General features: G+C 41.8%; 1 protein-coding gene across 2 annotated transcripts in view; it reads left to right on the top strand.

The window, feature by feature from the left end:
* dym (dymeclin) overlaps positions 1–17,247 on the top strand; it is a 438,866-nt gene that overhangs the window by 160,455 nt on the left and 261,164 nt on the right. For both annotated transcript variants that reach the window (XM_080206642.1, XM_080206553.1), the window contains exon 13: positions 11,538–11,632. In XM_080206642.1, coding sequence (XP_080062768.1) covers positions 11,538–11,632 — 95 coding nt within the window. The remainder of the gene's footprint in view (positions 1–11,537; positions 11,633–17,247) is intronic.

Here is a 17,247-nt window from a genome sequence, read left to right as displayed (position 1 = left end):
TGCTGGGACTTGAGAAGCTGAGTTACAGAGAGAGATTGAATAAGTTAGGACTTTATTCCCTGGAGCGTAGAAGAATGAGGGGAGATTTGATAGAGGTGTATAAAATTTTGTTGGGTATAGATAGAGTGAATGCAAGCAGGCTTTTTCCACTGAGGCTAGGGGAGAAAAAAACCAGAGGGCATGGGTTAAAGGCGAAAGGAGAAAAGTTTAAAGGAAATATTAGTGGGGGGGCTTCTTCACGTAGAGAGTGGTGGGAGTGTGGAATGAGCTGCCGGATAAAGTGGTAAATGTGGGGTCACTTTTAAGAAAAACTTGGACGAGCTCATGGGTGAGAGGGGTGTGGAGGGATATGGTCCAAGTGCAGGTCAGTGGGACTAGGCAAAAAAAATGGTTCAGCACAGACAAGAAAGGCCAAAAGGCCTGTTTCTGAGCTGTAATTTTCTATGGTTCTATGATGTTGGGAGGCCTGTAGTATTATCTCAGCAAAGTGATCATTTTTTATTTCTAAATCGCACTGAAATGACCTCATTTGAAGAGCTCCTAAGACATCTCTCATTACTGCAGTGATGGTCTCTCTTACCAATAATGCAATGTCCCCACCTATTACACTGCCTCCACTCCATCAAGCCTGAAACTTCTATATCCTGGAATGTTGAGATGCCAGCCTTGCCTTTCTTTCAACCATGTCTCAGTGATTCCAGCAATATCATATTTTCCACATGCTGATTAATGCTCCAAGTTCACCTTCCTTACCAAACAGGCTCCTTGCATTAAAGTAGATGTGACTTAGCCCTCTAATCCTCCCATATGCTGTATCAGGCCCACGTCTTCTCTGCCTGCTGGACTGACCTAGTTTTCCTTTTATATCTGACTGAACTTCACTCCCAACTGTACGTCTACACTGTGCTTCATCCCCCTGCCAAATTAATTTAGTCTTTTTCTGGGATGTGAGTGTTGCTGGCAAGTCAACATTTGTTGCCCTTCCCCAATTGCCCTCAATTTAAGTGGTTTGCTAGACCATTTCAGAGTGCAATTAAGTGTCAGCCACATGGCTGTGCGTCTGAAGTCACATGGAGCCATAGAATCCCTACAATGCAGAAGGAGGCTGTGTGGCCCATCAAGCCTGCAACTACAACAATCCCACTCATGCCCTATCCTTGTAACCATGATGTGGAGACGCCGACGTTGGACTGGGGTAAACACAGTAAAAAGTCTGACAACACCAGGTTTAAGTCCAACCTATTTATTTGATAGTAAACTCACAAGCTTTCAGGGTTTGCCCTTTGTCAGGTGAACTCTCCATTCACCTGACGAAGGGCAAAGCCCGAAAGCTTGTGAGTGTACTATCAAATAAATTGGTTGGACTTAAACCTGGTGTTGTCAGATTTCTTACTGTGTATATCCTTGTAAGTCCATGTATTTACTCTGCTAGTCACATTGACACTAAGCAGCAAGTTAGCATAACCAATCCACCTAACTTGCACATCTTTGGAGTGTGGAATGAAACCGGAGCACCTGGAGGAAACCCATGCTACGAGACTGAAGAACGTCTAACTCACTCAGAAACCAGCTGCTTCAGAAATTATATTTTTAGTGCTAAGTTGGGGAGAATGTGCAAACTCCACACAGATAGTGAGTGACCAGCAGAATTGAACCCAGCTCCCTGGTGCTGTGCGGCAGTAGTGCTAATCACTGTGCCACCGATCCGCCCCTCATATTGGCCAGACTGGGTAAGGATGGTAGATTTCCTTCCCTATACGGGACATTAGTGAGCCTGATGGATTTTAAAATCAATTAGTGATGGTCAGCATTACTCAGACTAGCTTTCAGATTTACAGATTACAGATTTTATGAATTGAATTTAAATTCCACCAGTCACCATGATGGAATTTGAACCCATGTTCCCAGAGCATTAACCTGGGTCTTTAAATTGCTAGTCCAGTGATATTACCACTACACCATTGCTTCCCCAGTCAGGCACAGTTTTATCTTTAACATGCACACTTTGATAGGAAAGACATTTCTGAAATGTCTTTGATTGTTTGCCAGATGCTGGACACATACCCATGTAGCAAGATAAAGTTTGCCTGTACTGGGTGGCAGAGCAGAGGTGCATGTATTCATGTTTGGAAGTAATAGCAGATCTGTACTTCAGTATCACAAATGAGGCTTGGAACTTATGTCACAGGCTAACTAATTTCAAACATGAGTGCCCTTACCCATTGTGATGGAAGAATTGCTGTGAAGAATAATGTGATTGTGTAGTAGATGCTGACTGGAGAAAATAATTTATTGGGGGAGAGTTAAATTTCAATGGAGTGAGAACTGATCTGTCCCAGGAAAATTTGAATCAAAGATTGGCAGGCAAAACTGTAACAGAACAATGGGCTACCTTAAGAGGAGATGAATTGGGTAGTGTTGAGATATGTTACCTTGGCAGCGAAAGGCAGAACAATCAAAGGCCAGAGGTCCCTGGATGATGAAACAGTAAAATGCAACATATGATGAATGTCAGGTTAGGAGCATGTGTGAAAATTAGGCTAAATGTGCATAGTTTAAGGGAAGAGTGAGAAAAGAAATTATATGGCAAAAAATTAATACAATAGTGTGAAGTGATACATTTTGATATCATGAACTAGGAAAGGCAGTATAAATGGAAGGGTACAATTCTAATGGAAGTTCAGGAATGAAGACCTGGGGGTGTATGTGTTCATGTTGAAGATGGTGGGGCGGTTTGAAAAAGTAGTTAAAAAGACATAAGGGATTCCGGGCTTTAAAAAAGAGGCATAGAGTACATAAACAAGGAAGTTATGATTAACTTTTGTAAAACACTGGTTCAGTATCCACTGAACATTTATGTCCAACTTTGGGCATTTTAGGAAAAATTTGAAGATTTTAGAGAGGATACAGGAAAGATTTACGAAAATGGTTCCAGAGATGAGGGACTTCAGTTCTGTGGATAGATTGTCATATCCCAATAAATTGTGAACTTGCAATTAATGTTTTTAAAATTGGACACACCATTAAAATAGCTGCTGGAAATCATGTGAATAAGTCGTAAGTCTCAATCAAATACCCAATTAAGTATATGGGCATCCACAGCCTTCTGGGCAATTCACACATCCCTTTGTTTAAGAATGGATTATCCACAAAAAAGCTATAGAACTTTATCCAGCCTGTGTCTGCTATTTCACGCTGGACAAAAGGGAACATAGAAACTCAGTTGTGTAAGATGGACGGGAAAGTGTCCTATCAACTGTATTATGATAATTTCCCCCCATCAAACTAGGTTGGGTGGCAAACAACACCAAATGATTGGAATCAACACGCACATCATTATATGTTTGGAAAAAGGGCTTTGAGTTTATGCAAGTCACATGATGGGAGAACCATTTTTGTAGTGTGCTTTTAAAACCAGCAAGAAACTACTTGCAGAGTTCTACCCAACACTATCAAATTAGTTGTTAATTATTCAAGCAGTAATAAAACAGCAACACCTTGAATGTGGAAGATCTTGACAGAGAAGAATTCTCCAACCTGTTCTAGTTAAAGTTTATGTGAGAACCAACCTCCTGGAAATTCAACCACAAAAATCTTTACAACTTATGAGAATCCTTCACTTTACTAGACCTTCACTTCAACTAAGCACTGAGAAACTATAGGCCTGCCATGAAGGAGACTATGATAATTATAAACTGTAACATTACATTACCTTAATCTGTACCTAATCTTTGTATGTCTAAGTGTGAATGAGAGGAGTGAGTGAAATTACTGCATTAAAGTCAGGGTAGAAGTTTGAGAATTATTAACCTTATTTTAAAACCCATTTTTGATAGTTAAGAAAAAAACACCACCTATATGTGGAAATTCTGATCGTGGGCAGTAAAAAGAAAACATAAATTACCATAAATTAAAATGGGAAAGCACTGCTGCCCCACAACACCAGGGATCCGGGTTCAATTCCTGGCTTGGGTCACTGTCTGTGTGGAGTTTGCACATTCTCCCTGTGTCTGCATGGGTTTCCTCCAGGTGCTCCGGTTTCCTTCACAGTCCAAAGATGTAGAGGTTAGGCGAATTGGCCATGTTAAATGTGAGGTAATGCATTTTGGATGGTCTAATACAGATGGGAAATATACAGTAAATGGCAAAACCTATAAGAGTATCGATAGGCAGAGTGATCTGGGTGTACAGGTACACGAGCCACAAAGTGGCAGCACAGGTGGAGAAGGTAGTCAAGAAGGCATATCGCATGCTTGCCTTCATTGGCCGGGGCATCGAGTTTAAAAATTGGCAAATCATGTTGCAACTTTATAGAACCTTAGTTAGGCTGCACTTGGAATATATTGTTCAATTCCGATCGCCACATTACCAGAAGGATGTAGAGGCTTTGGAGAGGGTCATAAAAGATTTACCAGAATGTTGCCTGGTATGGACGGCATTAGCTATGAAGAGAGGTTGGAGAAACTTGGTTTGTTCTCACTGGGACAGTGGAGGCTGAGGGGCGACCTGACAGAAGTCTACAAGATTACGAGAGGCATAGACAGAGTGGATGGTTTCCCAGGGTGGAAAAGTCAATTACTAGAGACATAGATTTAAGATGCGAGGAGCAAGGTTTAAAGGAGATGTACAAGAATTTTTTTACACAGGTGGTGGGTGCCTGAGCGCATTACCAAGGGAGGTAGTGGAAGCAGATATAATAGTATAATAGTGAGTTTAAAGGGGTGTCTTGGTAAATATATGAACAGGATGGAAATAGAGGGGTACGGTCCCTAGAAGGGTAGGTAGTTTCAGTTAAGTTGGGCAGCATGGTTTAGAGGGCTGAAGAACCTGTTTCTGTGCTGTAATTTTCTTTGCTCTTTATTCTAAATTCGGGAATCGACCTAGAACATTCTCTGCTTTGCTTCTAATCCAATATATCCTTGCTTAAATAAGGAAACCAAAACTGCATTTGATATTCTAGGTGTGGTCCCACCAACACCATGAGCAACTGTTGAGAATCTAGAATGCATTGCTTAAGTGTCTGGTGGAGACAGATTCAGCTGTGATTTTCGAAGGGAATTGGCTTAGCATCTGAAGAGAGAACATTTGAAGGGTTATGGGAAAAAGGTTGGGACAGTGGGATTGGTTTGGTTACTTGCAGAGAGCTGGCATTGACACAGTTTTTATGCTGTTACCATTCTATGATGCTATGGTGATTTAGATTTTCCTTCTCGCAAGTATTAAATAATAATGAGGTACTGAGGTTGGAATGGGGTCGAGGAATGAATGATTCCACTTGGATATATTAGTGAGAGGCAACATAGTTTTGTGAAGGGGAAGTTGTGTCTCGCCTTTGACAAGGTCCCTCATGGCAGACTAGTGCAGAAGGTGAAGTCGCATGGAATCAGCAGTGAGCTAACAGTGTGGACACAAAACTGGCAAGGTCATAGAGTCATGATGTGGATGTGCCGGCGTTGGACTGGGGTAAACACAGTAAAAAGTCTGACAACACCAGGTTTTAGTCCAACCGATTTATTTGATAGTAAACTCACAAGCTTTCGAAGGGATTTCAGGTGACGAAGAGGGAGTCCCCTCGAAAGCTTGTGAGTTTACTATCAAATAAATCGGTTGAACTAAAACCTGGTGTTGTCAGACTTTTTACTCAGTCATAGAGGACAGAGGAGAGCAGTGGACGGGTGTGTTTCTGAATGGAGGGCTGTGACAAATGGTGTTTCTCAAGGATAAGGGCTGGGACCTTTGCTGTTTGTAATATATATAAATGATTTGCGGATGACACAAAGGTTAATGGTTTTGCGGATAGCGATGAGGGCCACGAGAGGATACAGCAGGATATAGATCAGTTGAAGACTTGGGCGGAGAGATGGCAGATGGAGTTTGATCTGGACAAATGTGAGGTAATGCATTTTGCAAGGTCTAAAATATAGGAAATATGCAGTAAATGACAGAACCCTTAAGAGCATTGATAGGCAAAGGGATCTGGATGTACAGGTACACAGGTCACTGAAAGTACCAATGCAGGTGCAGAAGGTAGTCAAGAAGGCATACGGCATGGTTGCCTTCATCGGCCGGGCATTGAGTTTAAAAATTGGCAAATCATGTTGCCGCTTTATAGAACCTTAGTTAGGTCGCACTTAGAATATAGTGTTCAGTTCTGGTCACCACAGTACCAGAAAGCTGTGGAGGCTTTGGAGAGGTTAAGAAAAGATTTACCAGCATGTTGCCTGAAATGAAGGGCATTAGCTATGAGGAGAGGTTGGAGAAACTTGGTTTGTTCTCAATGAAGCGACGGAGATTGAGAGGAGACCTGATAGAAGCCTACAAGATTATGAGAGGCATGGACAGAGTGGATATTCAGAAATCTTTTCCCAGGGTGGAAGAGTCAGTACTAGGGGGCACAGGTTTAAGGTGCGAAGGGCAAGGTTTAAAGGAGATATACAAGGCAGATTTTTTTATACAGAGAGTTGCGGGTGCCTGGAACTCGTTGCCGGGGGAGGTATTGGAACCGGATACAGTAGTGACTTTTAAGGGGCGTCTTGACAAGTACACAAATAGGATGGGAATCGAGGGATATGGTCCCCCAAAGGGTAGGGGTTTTAGTTAAGTCGGGCAGCGTGGTCAGTGCAGGCTCGGAGGACTGAAGGGCCTGTTCCTGTGCTGTAATTTTCTTTGTTCTTTGTTCTTTGATTGCCATTCCTATATCAGACTTCAAACCGATTTCTGCCAAGTCTGCCTTTCCTTTTCCAAAGGCCTACTGATGAAAGGACTGATCTAATCTTGAGACATGGATAGAGCAGGGTCAGGAATGGTTGTTGCAGGTCCCGGGGTTCAAATGCTTTAGTCGGAGTAGAGAAGGAGGTAGAAGGGGGGTGGAGGGGTAGCATTATTGGTCAAGGACTGTATCACAGTGTCAGAGAGGAAGTTTGATGAGGACTTGTCTGTTGAGGTAGTATGGGCGGAGATTAGAAATAGGAGAGGAGAGGTCACCCTGTTGGGAGTCTTTTATAGACCTCCTAAAAGTTCTAGAGAGGTTGAGGAAAGGATTGCGGAGACGATCCTGGTTAGGAGTGAAAGTAATAGGGTAATTGTTATGGGGGACTTTAACTTTACTAATATTGATTGGAATTGCTATAGCTCTAGCTCGTTAGAGGGGTCAGTTTTTGTACAAAGCGTGCAGGAAGGTTTTTTGACTCAGTATGTAGATAGGCCAACTAGAGGTGAGGCTATATTGGATTTGGTGCTGGGAAATGAGCCAGACCAGGTGCTAGACTTGGAAGTTGGTGTGCATTTTGGTGATAGTGACCACAATTCGGTTACGTTCACCTTAGTGATGGAAAGGGATAGGCATGAACCTCGGGTCAGTAGTTTTAGCTGGGGGAAGGGTAATTATGAGGCTATTAGGAGAGAATTAGGAAGCATAGGTTGGACTAGGAGATTACAGGGACTGGGAACGTCCGAAATGTGGAGTTTTTTCAAGGAGCAGCTACCGTGAGTCCGTGATAGGTATGTCCCTGTCAGGCAAGGAGGATTTGGTAGGGCTAGGGAACCGTGGTGCACTAAAAAAGTTGATTCGTTGGTTAAAAAGAAAAAGGAGGCTTATGTTCGGATGAGGCTTGAGGGCTCAGGTAGTGCATTAGGAAGCTTTAGATTGGCTAGGAGGGAGTTGAAGAGTGAGTTAAGAAGGGCTAAAAGAGGACATGAGAAGACTTTGGCTGATAGGGTTAAGGAGAATCCTAAGGCGTTCTATAGGTATGTCAAGAACAGAAGGTTGGTTAGGGCAAGATTAGGGCCAGTTACAGACAATAGAGGGAAATTGTGTGTGGAACCGGAAGAGATTGCTGAGGCATTGAACCAATATTTCTCTTCGGTGTTCACGCAGGGGGACATGAATATAGCTGAGGAGGACACTGGATTGCAGGGGTGTAAAATACAGTAAAAAGTCTGACAACACCAGGTTTTAGTCCAACCTATTTATTTGATAATATACTCACAAGCTTTCGAGGGGACTGCCTCTTCGTCAGGTGAATGGAGAGTTCTGGCCTCAGGCAGAGCATATAAAGCACAGACAGTTTAGAGATTACTGATTAAAATGCGAATCCTTACACCTAACCTGCTGTTCAAGACCTGAAGTGGCTGATAATGTGAGTGGAAGGAGCACTGATCACAGGTTAAAGAGATGTGTATTGTCTCCAGACAGTACAGTAAGTGAGGTTTTGCAAACCCAGGCAAGTCATGGGGGTTACAGATAGTGCGACATGAACCCAAGATCCCTGTTGAGACCGTCCTCATGTGTGCGGAACTTGGCTACCAGTCTCTGTTCAGCGACTCTGCGCTGTCGTGTGTCGTGAAGGCCGCCTTGGAGAATGCTTACCCGAAGGTCAGAGGCTGAATGCCCGTGACCACTGAAGTGTTCGCCAACAGGAAGGGAACAGCCTTGCCTGGTGACTGTCGAGCGATGTTCATTCATCCGTTGTCGTAGCGTCTGCATGGTCTCCCCAATGTACCATGCTTCGGGACATCCTTTCTTGCAACGTATCAGGTAGACAATGTTGGCCGAGTTGCAAGAGTATTTACCATGTACCTGGTGGATGGTATGCTCACGTGTGATGATGGTATCCGTGTCGATGATCCGGCATGTCTTGCAGAGGTTGCTGTGACAGGGTTGTGTGGTATTGTGGTCACTGTTCTCCTGAAGGCTGGGTAGTTTGCTGGGTGTAAAATAGACAGTATTGCAGTTGATAAGGGGGATGTGCTGGATATTCTAGAGGGTTTGAAAATAGATAAGTCCCCTGGTCCGGATGGGATTTACCCTAGGATTCTCTGGGAGGCAGGAGAGGTGATTGCAGAGCCTCTGGCTCTGATCTTCAGGTTGTCGTTGGTCTCTGGTATAGTACCGGAAGATTGGAGGATAGCGAATGTTGTCCCATTGTTTAAGAAGGGGAACAGAGACTTCCCCGGGAATTATAGACCGGTGAGTCTTACTTCTGTTGTGGGCAAGGTTTTAGAAAGAATTATTAGGGATAGGATTTATAGTTATTTGGAGAGTAACGAATTGATTGGAGATAGTCAGCATGGTTTTGTAGCGGGTAGGTCGTGCCTTACTAACCTTATTGAGTTTTTTGAGAAAGTGACCAAAGAGGTGGATGGGGGTAAGGCAGTTGACGCGGTATATATGGATTTTAGTAAGGCGTTTGATAAGGTTCACCATGGTAGGCTTCTGCAGAAAATGCAGATGTATGGGATTGAGGGTAGTCTAGGAAATTGGATCAGGAATTGGCTAGCAGATAGGAGACAGAGGGTGGTGGTTGATGGTAAATATTCATCATGGAGTTCAGTTACGAGTGGTGTGCCTCAGGGATCTGTTTTGGGGCCACTGCTGTTTGTAATTTTTATTAATGATCTGGATGAGGGTATAGCTGGGTAGATTAGTAAATTTGCTGATGACACCAAAGTCAGAGGTGTGGTAGATTGTGAGGAAGGGTGTCATAGTTTGCAGGGAGACTTAGGTTGCAGAGCTGGGCAGAGAGGTGGCGGATGGAGTTTAATGCGGAGAAGTGTGAGGTGATTCACTTTGGTAGGAATAACAGATGTGTTGTGTATAGGGCTAACGGGAGGACTTTGAATAGTGTGGATGAACAGAGGGATCTAGGTGTATGTGTACATAGATCCCTGAAAGTTGGGAATCAAGTAGATAAGGTTGTTAAGAAGGCATATGGTGTCTTGGCGGTTATTGGTAGGGGGATTGAATTTAGGAGTCGCAGCGTCATGTTGCAACTGTACACAACTTTGGTGCGGCCGCACTTGGAGTACTGTGTGCAGCTCTGGTCCCCACATTACAGGAAGGATGTGGAGGCTTTGGAGAGGGTGCAGAGGAGGTTTACCAGGATGTTGCCTGGTATGGAGGGGAGGTCCTATGAGGAGAGACTGAGGGATTTGGGGTTGTTTTCGCTAGAAAGAAGGCGGCTAAGAGGGGATCTTATTGAAACATATAAGATGATTAGTGGTTTAGATAGGGCGGATAGTGATGGCCTTTTTCCTCAGATGGAGAAAGCTAGCACGAGGGGGCATGGCTTTAAATTAAGGGGGGGTAGTTATAGGACTGATGTCAGGGGTAGGTTCTTTACCCAGAGGGTGGTGAGGGATTGGAATGCCCTGCCTGCTGCAGTTGTAAATGCGCCTAGTTTGGGGGCGTTTAAGAGATCCGTGGATAGGTTTATGGACGAAAAGGGATTGGTTTAGATTAGTGGGTCATTGTTTTTTTTCAAAAAGCTGGTCGGTGCAACATCATGGGCCGAAGGGCCTGTTCTGCGCTGTAATGTTCTATGTTCTATGTTCTAATAGTCTGCTCTTAGCAAACACAGACTATCCTAACATCTAAGTTCCTAACTACAGAAAGAGACAAAATAGTCATGTAATTGTTCTTCGCCAGTAGAATGGCGAAGAAATCGTTTGAAAACGAGGCCTTTTTTGCTGAATGTATAGTTTTTTTTTATCTTGTTCTACCTTTGGCGATATGCTCTGTTTTACTTCCTCATTTTGCCCATTTAATGGCCGATTTACAGCAAATGCTGCATTTCATTGCACAGATCAATTTCCTATTTGTTTTCAAAATTGAACATCATTCTACATGAATAGGTCATGTTTTCAGTAAGTTGCTTTCCACTGCACCCAAAGTGGGTACATTAAGACATGATGGCTCAGCATAGGCTGAGATAGGGAGATAAAACTGATTGCTTCATATCGATTAAGTACAATAAATGTTCCATCACGATTATCATTAAAAAATTAGCAAAACTTTTAAGCCAGATATTTTAAATTTTGGTACACATATCATTTCCCCACATTTAAATCAATTGTAAAGCTGATAACACTTCTATTTGCAGGGTTTAAAAGTATCAGTTTGTACCTCAGATTTTACCCTGCCTTAAGAGATTTATTAAGGTATTCTACAAATGATTGAAAATTTAGGGATATGTAAGCCCCAGTTGTTATCCAGCTACTTGATTAGTACTATTCTGGCTGTTATTAGAATTTTGTCTGTTATAGAATTTTTGTGGTACCCACATAATGGGCTGGATTTTTGCTTCTGAAACACAGAACTTGAGTCAGGAAATTTCTCAGTTCATCGCACGCATCTTATTATGGTCATAATTTTATGTAGATTTGGAAGAGTCTTAAATGTAAATGATACAGTTGATTATATTTTTATTGAATGTGTCCTTGGCTTGTACTCTGAGAGCTGTGTGGATCTTGTGTATCTCCTCCCCATTTCATCTGCCCTCTATTTTGCCCTACAGTTGGCTGTCAAGCCTTCAGCTGTTCTGGAATTCCCTCTCCCATATCTTTTCCTTTAAGATGTTTCTTTAAATCCACCTCTTCAAATAAACTTTGGCTAATGTCTATTAATCCCATTTTTGTCTGATTGTATATCTATGAATCACCTTGAAATGTTTTTCAGTGTTTTAAAGATTATAGCATAGTATGTCCTTTAAAGTTCACAACTGTTTAGCTTTTACTTCTCATTCATTTTTTTTTATTAGGACAAATATCTCCATACAAATTGCTTGGCAGCATTAGCCAACATGTCTGCTCAGTTTCGTTCACTACATCAGTACGCAGCTCAGAGAATTATAAGGTAAGCCTTTTCTGATTTTCTTGCAGAATCTGTGATCATCATAGGGTTACCTTCCGCTACGTTTTAAAATAGCTTGTTCTTAGCCATTTTGGTTTCATTAAGTACTCGGGTGTCTTTCAAAAAAAATTATTGGTTCAGTTGTTCTCATGTTATGAAGACACAACGTTTTGAGGGAGTTGATTTGCGACAAAAAAAGCAAGTGCAAAGTTCTAGAGATATAATTTAGAAAATAAAGACTTTAGAAGAAAATACTTTTCAGAAAAGTACTTACTTTTGTTAAATACACAATGGTGCAATTTATGACTTGGTGCAGTAAAAAATTATGTTGGGGTTAGCTCCCAATGAAAAGTATGCAATGGACTTTTCCATCATCATTTCCAAATCCCACCTCTGTAATTGACCTGTGGACTAAAAGCTTAGTTGACTATCCTTCCTCAAAATGACCAGGATTGGCAATCGTTGTGCTTTGCCAGCATTTCCCAGGACTTTTTTAAAGAATGGCATTTAAGATGCTCAGTGTCCTATTTGACATGCTTATTAGCAGTGTATAGCTAGTTAAAATTGCAAATCATCAGTTTGCCTGATGTAGCCTTTCATTAATATTATATGTGGCTAGAAATTAAATCAGAAAATCTAACCTATACACTGGACACATTTCCTTTGCGCTAGGTATGACTTTTTGACTTCTGAAATGTGTGTATCTGCAAGTCAGAATACCTGAAAGGAGTGGTTATCCTGGAGGACCTAGCAACATGGAGCTTTTGCTGTTTCATGCTGCTGCCAGAATACACAGAGCAGTGCCCAGTCTTGCAGCCTTCCTTACTTCAACTCAAGAATGAGTGCTCTGGAATTTATACCTATAATCATGAACTCTACTAAACTGGACTGTTTTTAAAACAAAAAAATGGAAGCCAGGGTCAACAGTCAGAATTATTGTTAACATGAGCGTTGGAAGAGAAAAAGGAACATCTCGTACTGAAGTTAGATTTTTCACTCAAGTGAGGCAACACACATTTATAGAAACCAGATAATCTAGCTAAACTAGAAACAACCATTGGTCAGATTTGGTACTCCTGCAATGTACCACAGTGTATTTAACATTAATCGGTGCTTTTCTGCAAAGCGCCTTCTCCAGCTCCAAAGAAGAGTCATATTGGATTTGAAACGTTGGTTGCGATTTTTCCGGCCTAGTCATACCTGGCGCATTTTGCTTTGGAGTGGCATGGGGTTGAAGAATCATGGGTGAGGGGTCTAATGTGTTTAATGCTAGCGCAAAACCATGTTGGGATCCTTCCAGTTACTGTGCCTGGATGTAATCTGGTTCCCGCCCAGCGAGGGTGGGAACAGATTAGCATATTTAAATAAGCTAAGTTTATTTGGAGCCAGATTCTTCCTGCTCCTGGGATTCCCTGACACTCAGGTGCAATGGGAACCTGGCGAGAATTACTACTGGTCTTTGCAAATGGAGATGAGGTGAGATGGACACGCTAGGGGTGGGAGGGTGGCATTGAAGTCCCTGGGTGGTCGGGGACATGGCTGGATGGCTGGGCTGTTCCTGTCTGATAGTGCTAATCTGGCAGTGCCAATTAACACTTTGACACTGCCAAATGAATGGTGCCAGGTTGGCACTGCCACATGGGCATTGCCATGATACTGAGGCCAGTGCCAAAGCGGTGGGGCCTAAGAGGGTGAGGCTTGAGGGAGAATGAATGGGGGGGGCTTGAATGGGATCAATAAATTGGGTTGGCATGAAGGGAGAGCCATTTGGAGGGCCCTGATGCCTTCACTAAGGAGCATTCCCAAGTCTGTGAGGGAGGGAGGGAGTCTTCAATTTCATTTTGAGATGGGACACCCTTTAAAAACAGCACCTGTTCTCTGTGAAGCTGGGCTTGCCGGGTTATTTAGACCTCGCCCCTCTCAGAACTGGTGCAAAACTCTTCGAAAAATGATGTGGGAAAATTGCGATCTGATTCATGCCAGACATATCGGTGCAAAACATACTGGTTTACTCACCCAAGGTAACACTCGTTTATTGAGAAATTTCCACCAATTATCTCTGTTTCTCTCCCCACACATGCTGCCAGCCTGATGGGTTTTTCCAAGACTTTCTGTTTACATTACCTTCTTCTAAAGAATTTCTTTACAAAAATATATTTCCAATACTTTTTGCCCGCTTTTTGGCACAAGTCAGATTTAAGTCCCTCAACTTGGTTGTTAACTAATATGAGATCAACAGGAAAAAGAAGACAAAAGGAAGTTATTATGGATGCTGGAATCTGAAACAAAAACAGAAAATGCTGGAAAATCTCAGCAGATCTGACAGTGTCTGTGGAGCGAGAATAGAACCAACATTTAGAGTCAGGATGACCCTTTGTCAGAGTCATGCAGATTTGAAAAGTTAGCTCTGTCCTCTCTCCACACATACTGTTGATCTGCTTAGATTTTCCAGCATTTTAAAGAAGGGACCTGTGAGTACTAAATGAAGCAAAAAACACTGCTTTAGTTGATGAAGGTCTGAGAGATGTTGATGAAACTTGCTGCAGTGCATTCTGTAGCTAGTATGCATTCCATTGTAGTACACTTATGTTGGATAGTGTGAATATTTAAGCTGGAGGAAAGGTTGCTGATCAAATAAACAGCTGTTTTTGTACAATGTGATCTTTGAATGTAGTTGCAACTGCAAACTATCCAAGTAAGCTGACAGTTTTCCATCATACTCAGTTTTGCGTAATAGGTGGTGAAAAGACTTTGGACAGTAAGCAAAATGCCCATACCTTGACCTGTTGTAGCGACAACATTTATTCATGTGGTCAGTGTCCCTCCCTGCATGCTGTTCTACATATCTCATTAAATAAGTATCTGGTTTTGTAATGATGGAGGAGTGAGAGATATGTGGGCCATGAGATTATAGTTGTGATGTTGAAGCCCCACCTCATCTCAAGAAGGCACAGTTCTTGAGCTACTTGATTTGATAATCTATTTCACGTGTGGTGACAAGTATCCTGTGTGAACATAGGGCCTGGACTCCTAAAAGATGGAGTGACTGTCATTTCCACCAATACTGAAGCATCTAAAATAGACTGATTGATGAGGTCAAATAGATTATTCCCTTGTGTTGCTTCTATCACCACCTGCTGCAAATTAAACCTTGTAACTTTGACCTTCAGGATTCAGCCAGTTTAGTCAGTCAGTCAATGGTTGATATCAATTATGTGGCATTGCTATCTCTAGTGCTTTGTCACAGTGGTGTTCAATGTGGAAAAATGCCAATTCATGAGGCAAGGAAGTAGGTGGAAGATGTTTCCTTGTTTTAATGTGACCTGAAGACTTCATAGGGTCAGGAGTCATGTTGAAGACTCCCAGGGCAACTCCCACCCAACTGTATGTCATTGTGTCTCCACCTCTCATGGGTTAGTCCTGTCATTGGGATGGGATGTACCCATAGATACTGATGTTGGAGTCTAGTGTTATAATCCAAAGTGTTTTATGAAGTCTATATTTTGAACTTGACTAGGATAAGCATGAGATGTTTCACTTCAGATATGATTCAAATGACCCACTAGGGAGCTTTTATTGATCAAAGTTTATTCAAGAATACAGTTAACTTATAGAAGGAAAACTAGCTTTTCCCAATTGCAAACAAGAAAAAAAAGTATAAACGTTAACAACTAAATGCACTGTTCCAATACAACAAAACCACGTTATAAACATACATCTGCCACAGGTTTAACACAGAAAATAAGAATGCTGCTGTGATGCTTGAATTTAGTCCTTTGGTTGAAGAATTGAAACCCTGACTTCCCCATTCTGGAAACTCCCAGCACCTTGAGGTAGAGATAATGCCATTGCTGGCCTCTAGCTAGCAAACCACCAACATCAGAATTTTTCACTCTAGGAAGGCAAGAAAAGCTGCTTGCGATATAACAGAATTCCTAATACCAGGGTGAGACACACAGAAATACTGCCTTTCAATCTTAATTCCAAACATTGTCTAACTGAAACAGCAGCCAAAACTGAAAGGAAGTACTCTTGGGAGGGAGAAAGAAAAAATCTGTTCCACCTCACCTGTCAATGATTTTTCCCACAAGACTTCAAAAAGATTGTAAACTTCCAGAAAGTGCATTAGACCCAGATTAAAAATAAACAAAGCCCCATTTAACCAGCAGTAAATGAATATCCAAGAAGTCAGCTGGTGCCACAGTGAGCAACCAAAAAAAAGGCCTGCTTTACAAACTGCAGAGAATATCATTAAAAGATACAGTTCTTAAAGGCACAGTACCATCACAGTAGGATCTTGGTTGTTAGCCATGATCCAATGAATGCAGGATAGCTCTATGTCAGATAGCTCTTCCGATATTGGTACCATCAGTCCTCAGAAACTAGTATGTAGGACCTTGTAGAATTAGGCTTAATCTTTGTAGATGTTTCTTACAACCGAATGGTTTGTTGAGAAGAAATTGTTGTGGAACTAAAATCACATATAGGCAGACCAGAAACGACAGGAGTTGTCTTTCCTTTGGGTACATATTTTTAAAACAACAACCTGTCCACTTCTCAGATTTATTTAACTGAATTCAAATTCTCAAACTGTCATGATGAAATTTGAACGTTGAATTTATGTTCTATGGCTTATCAGTCCAGGTCTCTGGATTATTGGTCCAGTAACATAACCACTCAGATTATATGCCCCATCCAATACTGATATTTGCTCATTTTGATCTAATTAATCTAAGAGTCCTATGGTTACCATGTCACAAGAAATGTTAAAGCACTTTCTGTGGTTAATGGTTCCAGTGAGAAAAAGGCTTATTTATTTTAAATGTTTTTCTGATTTAAATGAGTTGTAAACAATGTCCAGCAGGATATTGCTGAAATCCCAATTTATTTGTCTTGAATAAACTAGTGAGTGCCTTATAGATTGTTAGGGTGGATTTGGCATTTTCTGAGGAAGTGGTTGTATTTTTCATGGGTGCATTAGTTTTACTTATAATTTAATTTAGTTTTTTCATAACATTAGAAATGTTAATAGAGAATCAGTATCTAGTTGCAGAATTCTCAGTTCATCTTATCCATATCTAATCTATAACTAACTTATCTCTATACATTCCCAGAGCAGTATGGAGAAGCCTAAACCATAGAATGTTCTTCACTGTAACATAAAACATGATAAAACATAATGGATACCGGAGATGAGGGGGTTAGTCTATGAAGAGAGATTGAATAGACTGGTATTGTACTCGTTGGAGTTTAGAAGGCTGAGGGGGGATCTTATAGAGACATATAAGACAATGAAGGGGCTAGATAGGGTAGAGGTACAGAGATTCTTCCAGCTTAGAAAGGATAGCAGAACTAGAGGGCACAGCCTCAAAATAAGGTTGGGGGGGGGTTGCGGAGAGGGGGCAGTTTAGATCGGAGTTGAGGAGGAACTTCTTCACTCAAAGGATGGTGAGTCTCTGGAATTCTCTGCCCATTGAAGTGGTGGAGGCTACCTCGCTGAATATATTTAAGTCACGGGTAGATAGGTTTCTGATAGTCAAGGGAATTAAGGGTTATGGGGAGAAAGCGGGAAGGTGGAACTAATCCACTTCAGATCAGCCATAATCTTGTTGAATGGT

Source organism: Carcharhinus amblyrhynchos, chromosome 1 (assembly GCF_965287045.1).
Source record: "Carcharhinus amblyrhynchos chromosome 1, sCarAmb.v2.hapA, whole genome shotgun sequence".
NCBI lineage: Eukaryota > Metazoa > Chordata > Chondrichthyes > Carcharhiniformes > Carcharhinidae > Carcharhinus > Carcharhinus amblyrhynchos.
Note: the sequence above shows the minus strand (reverse complement) of the source record. Positions and strands in the feature narration are given on the sequence as shown.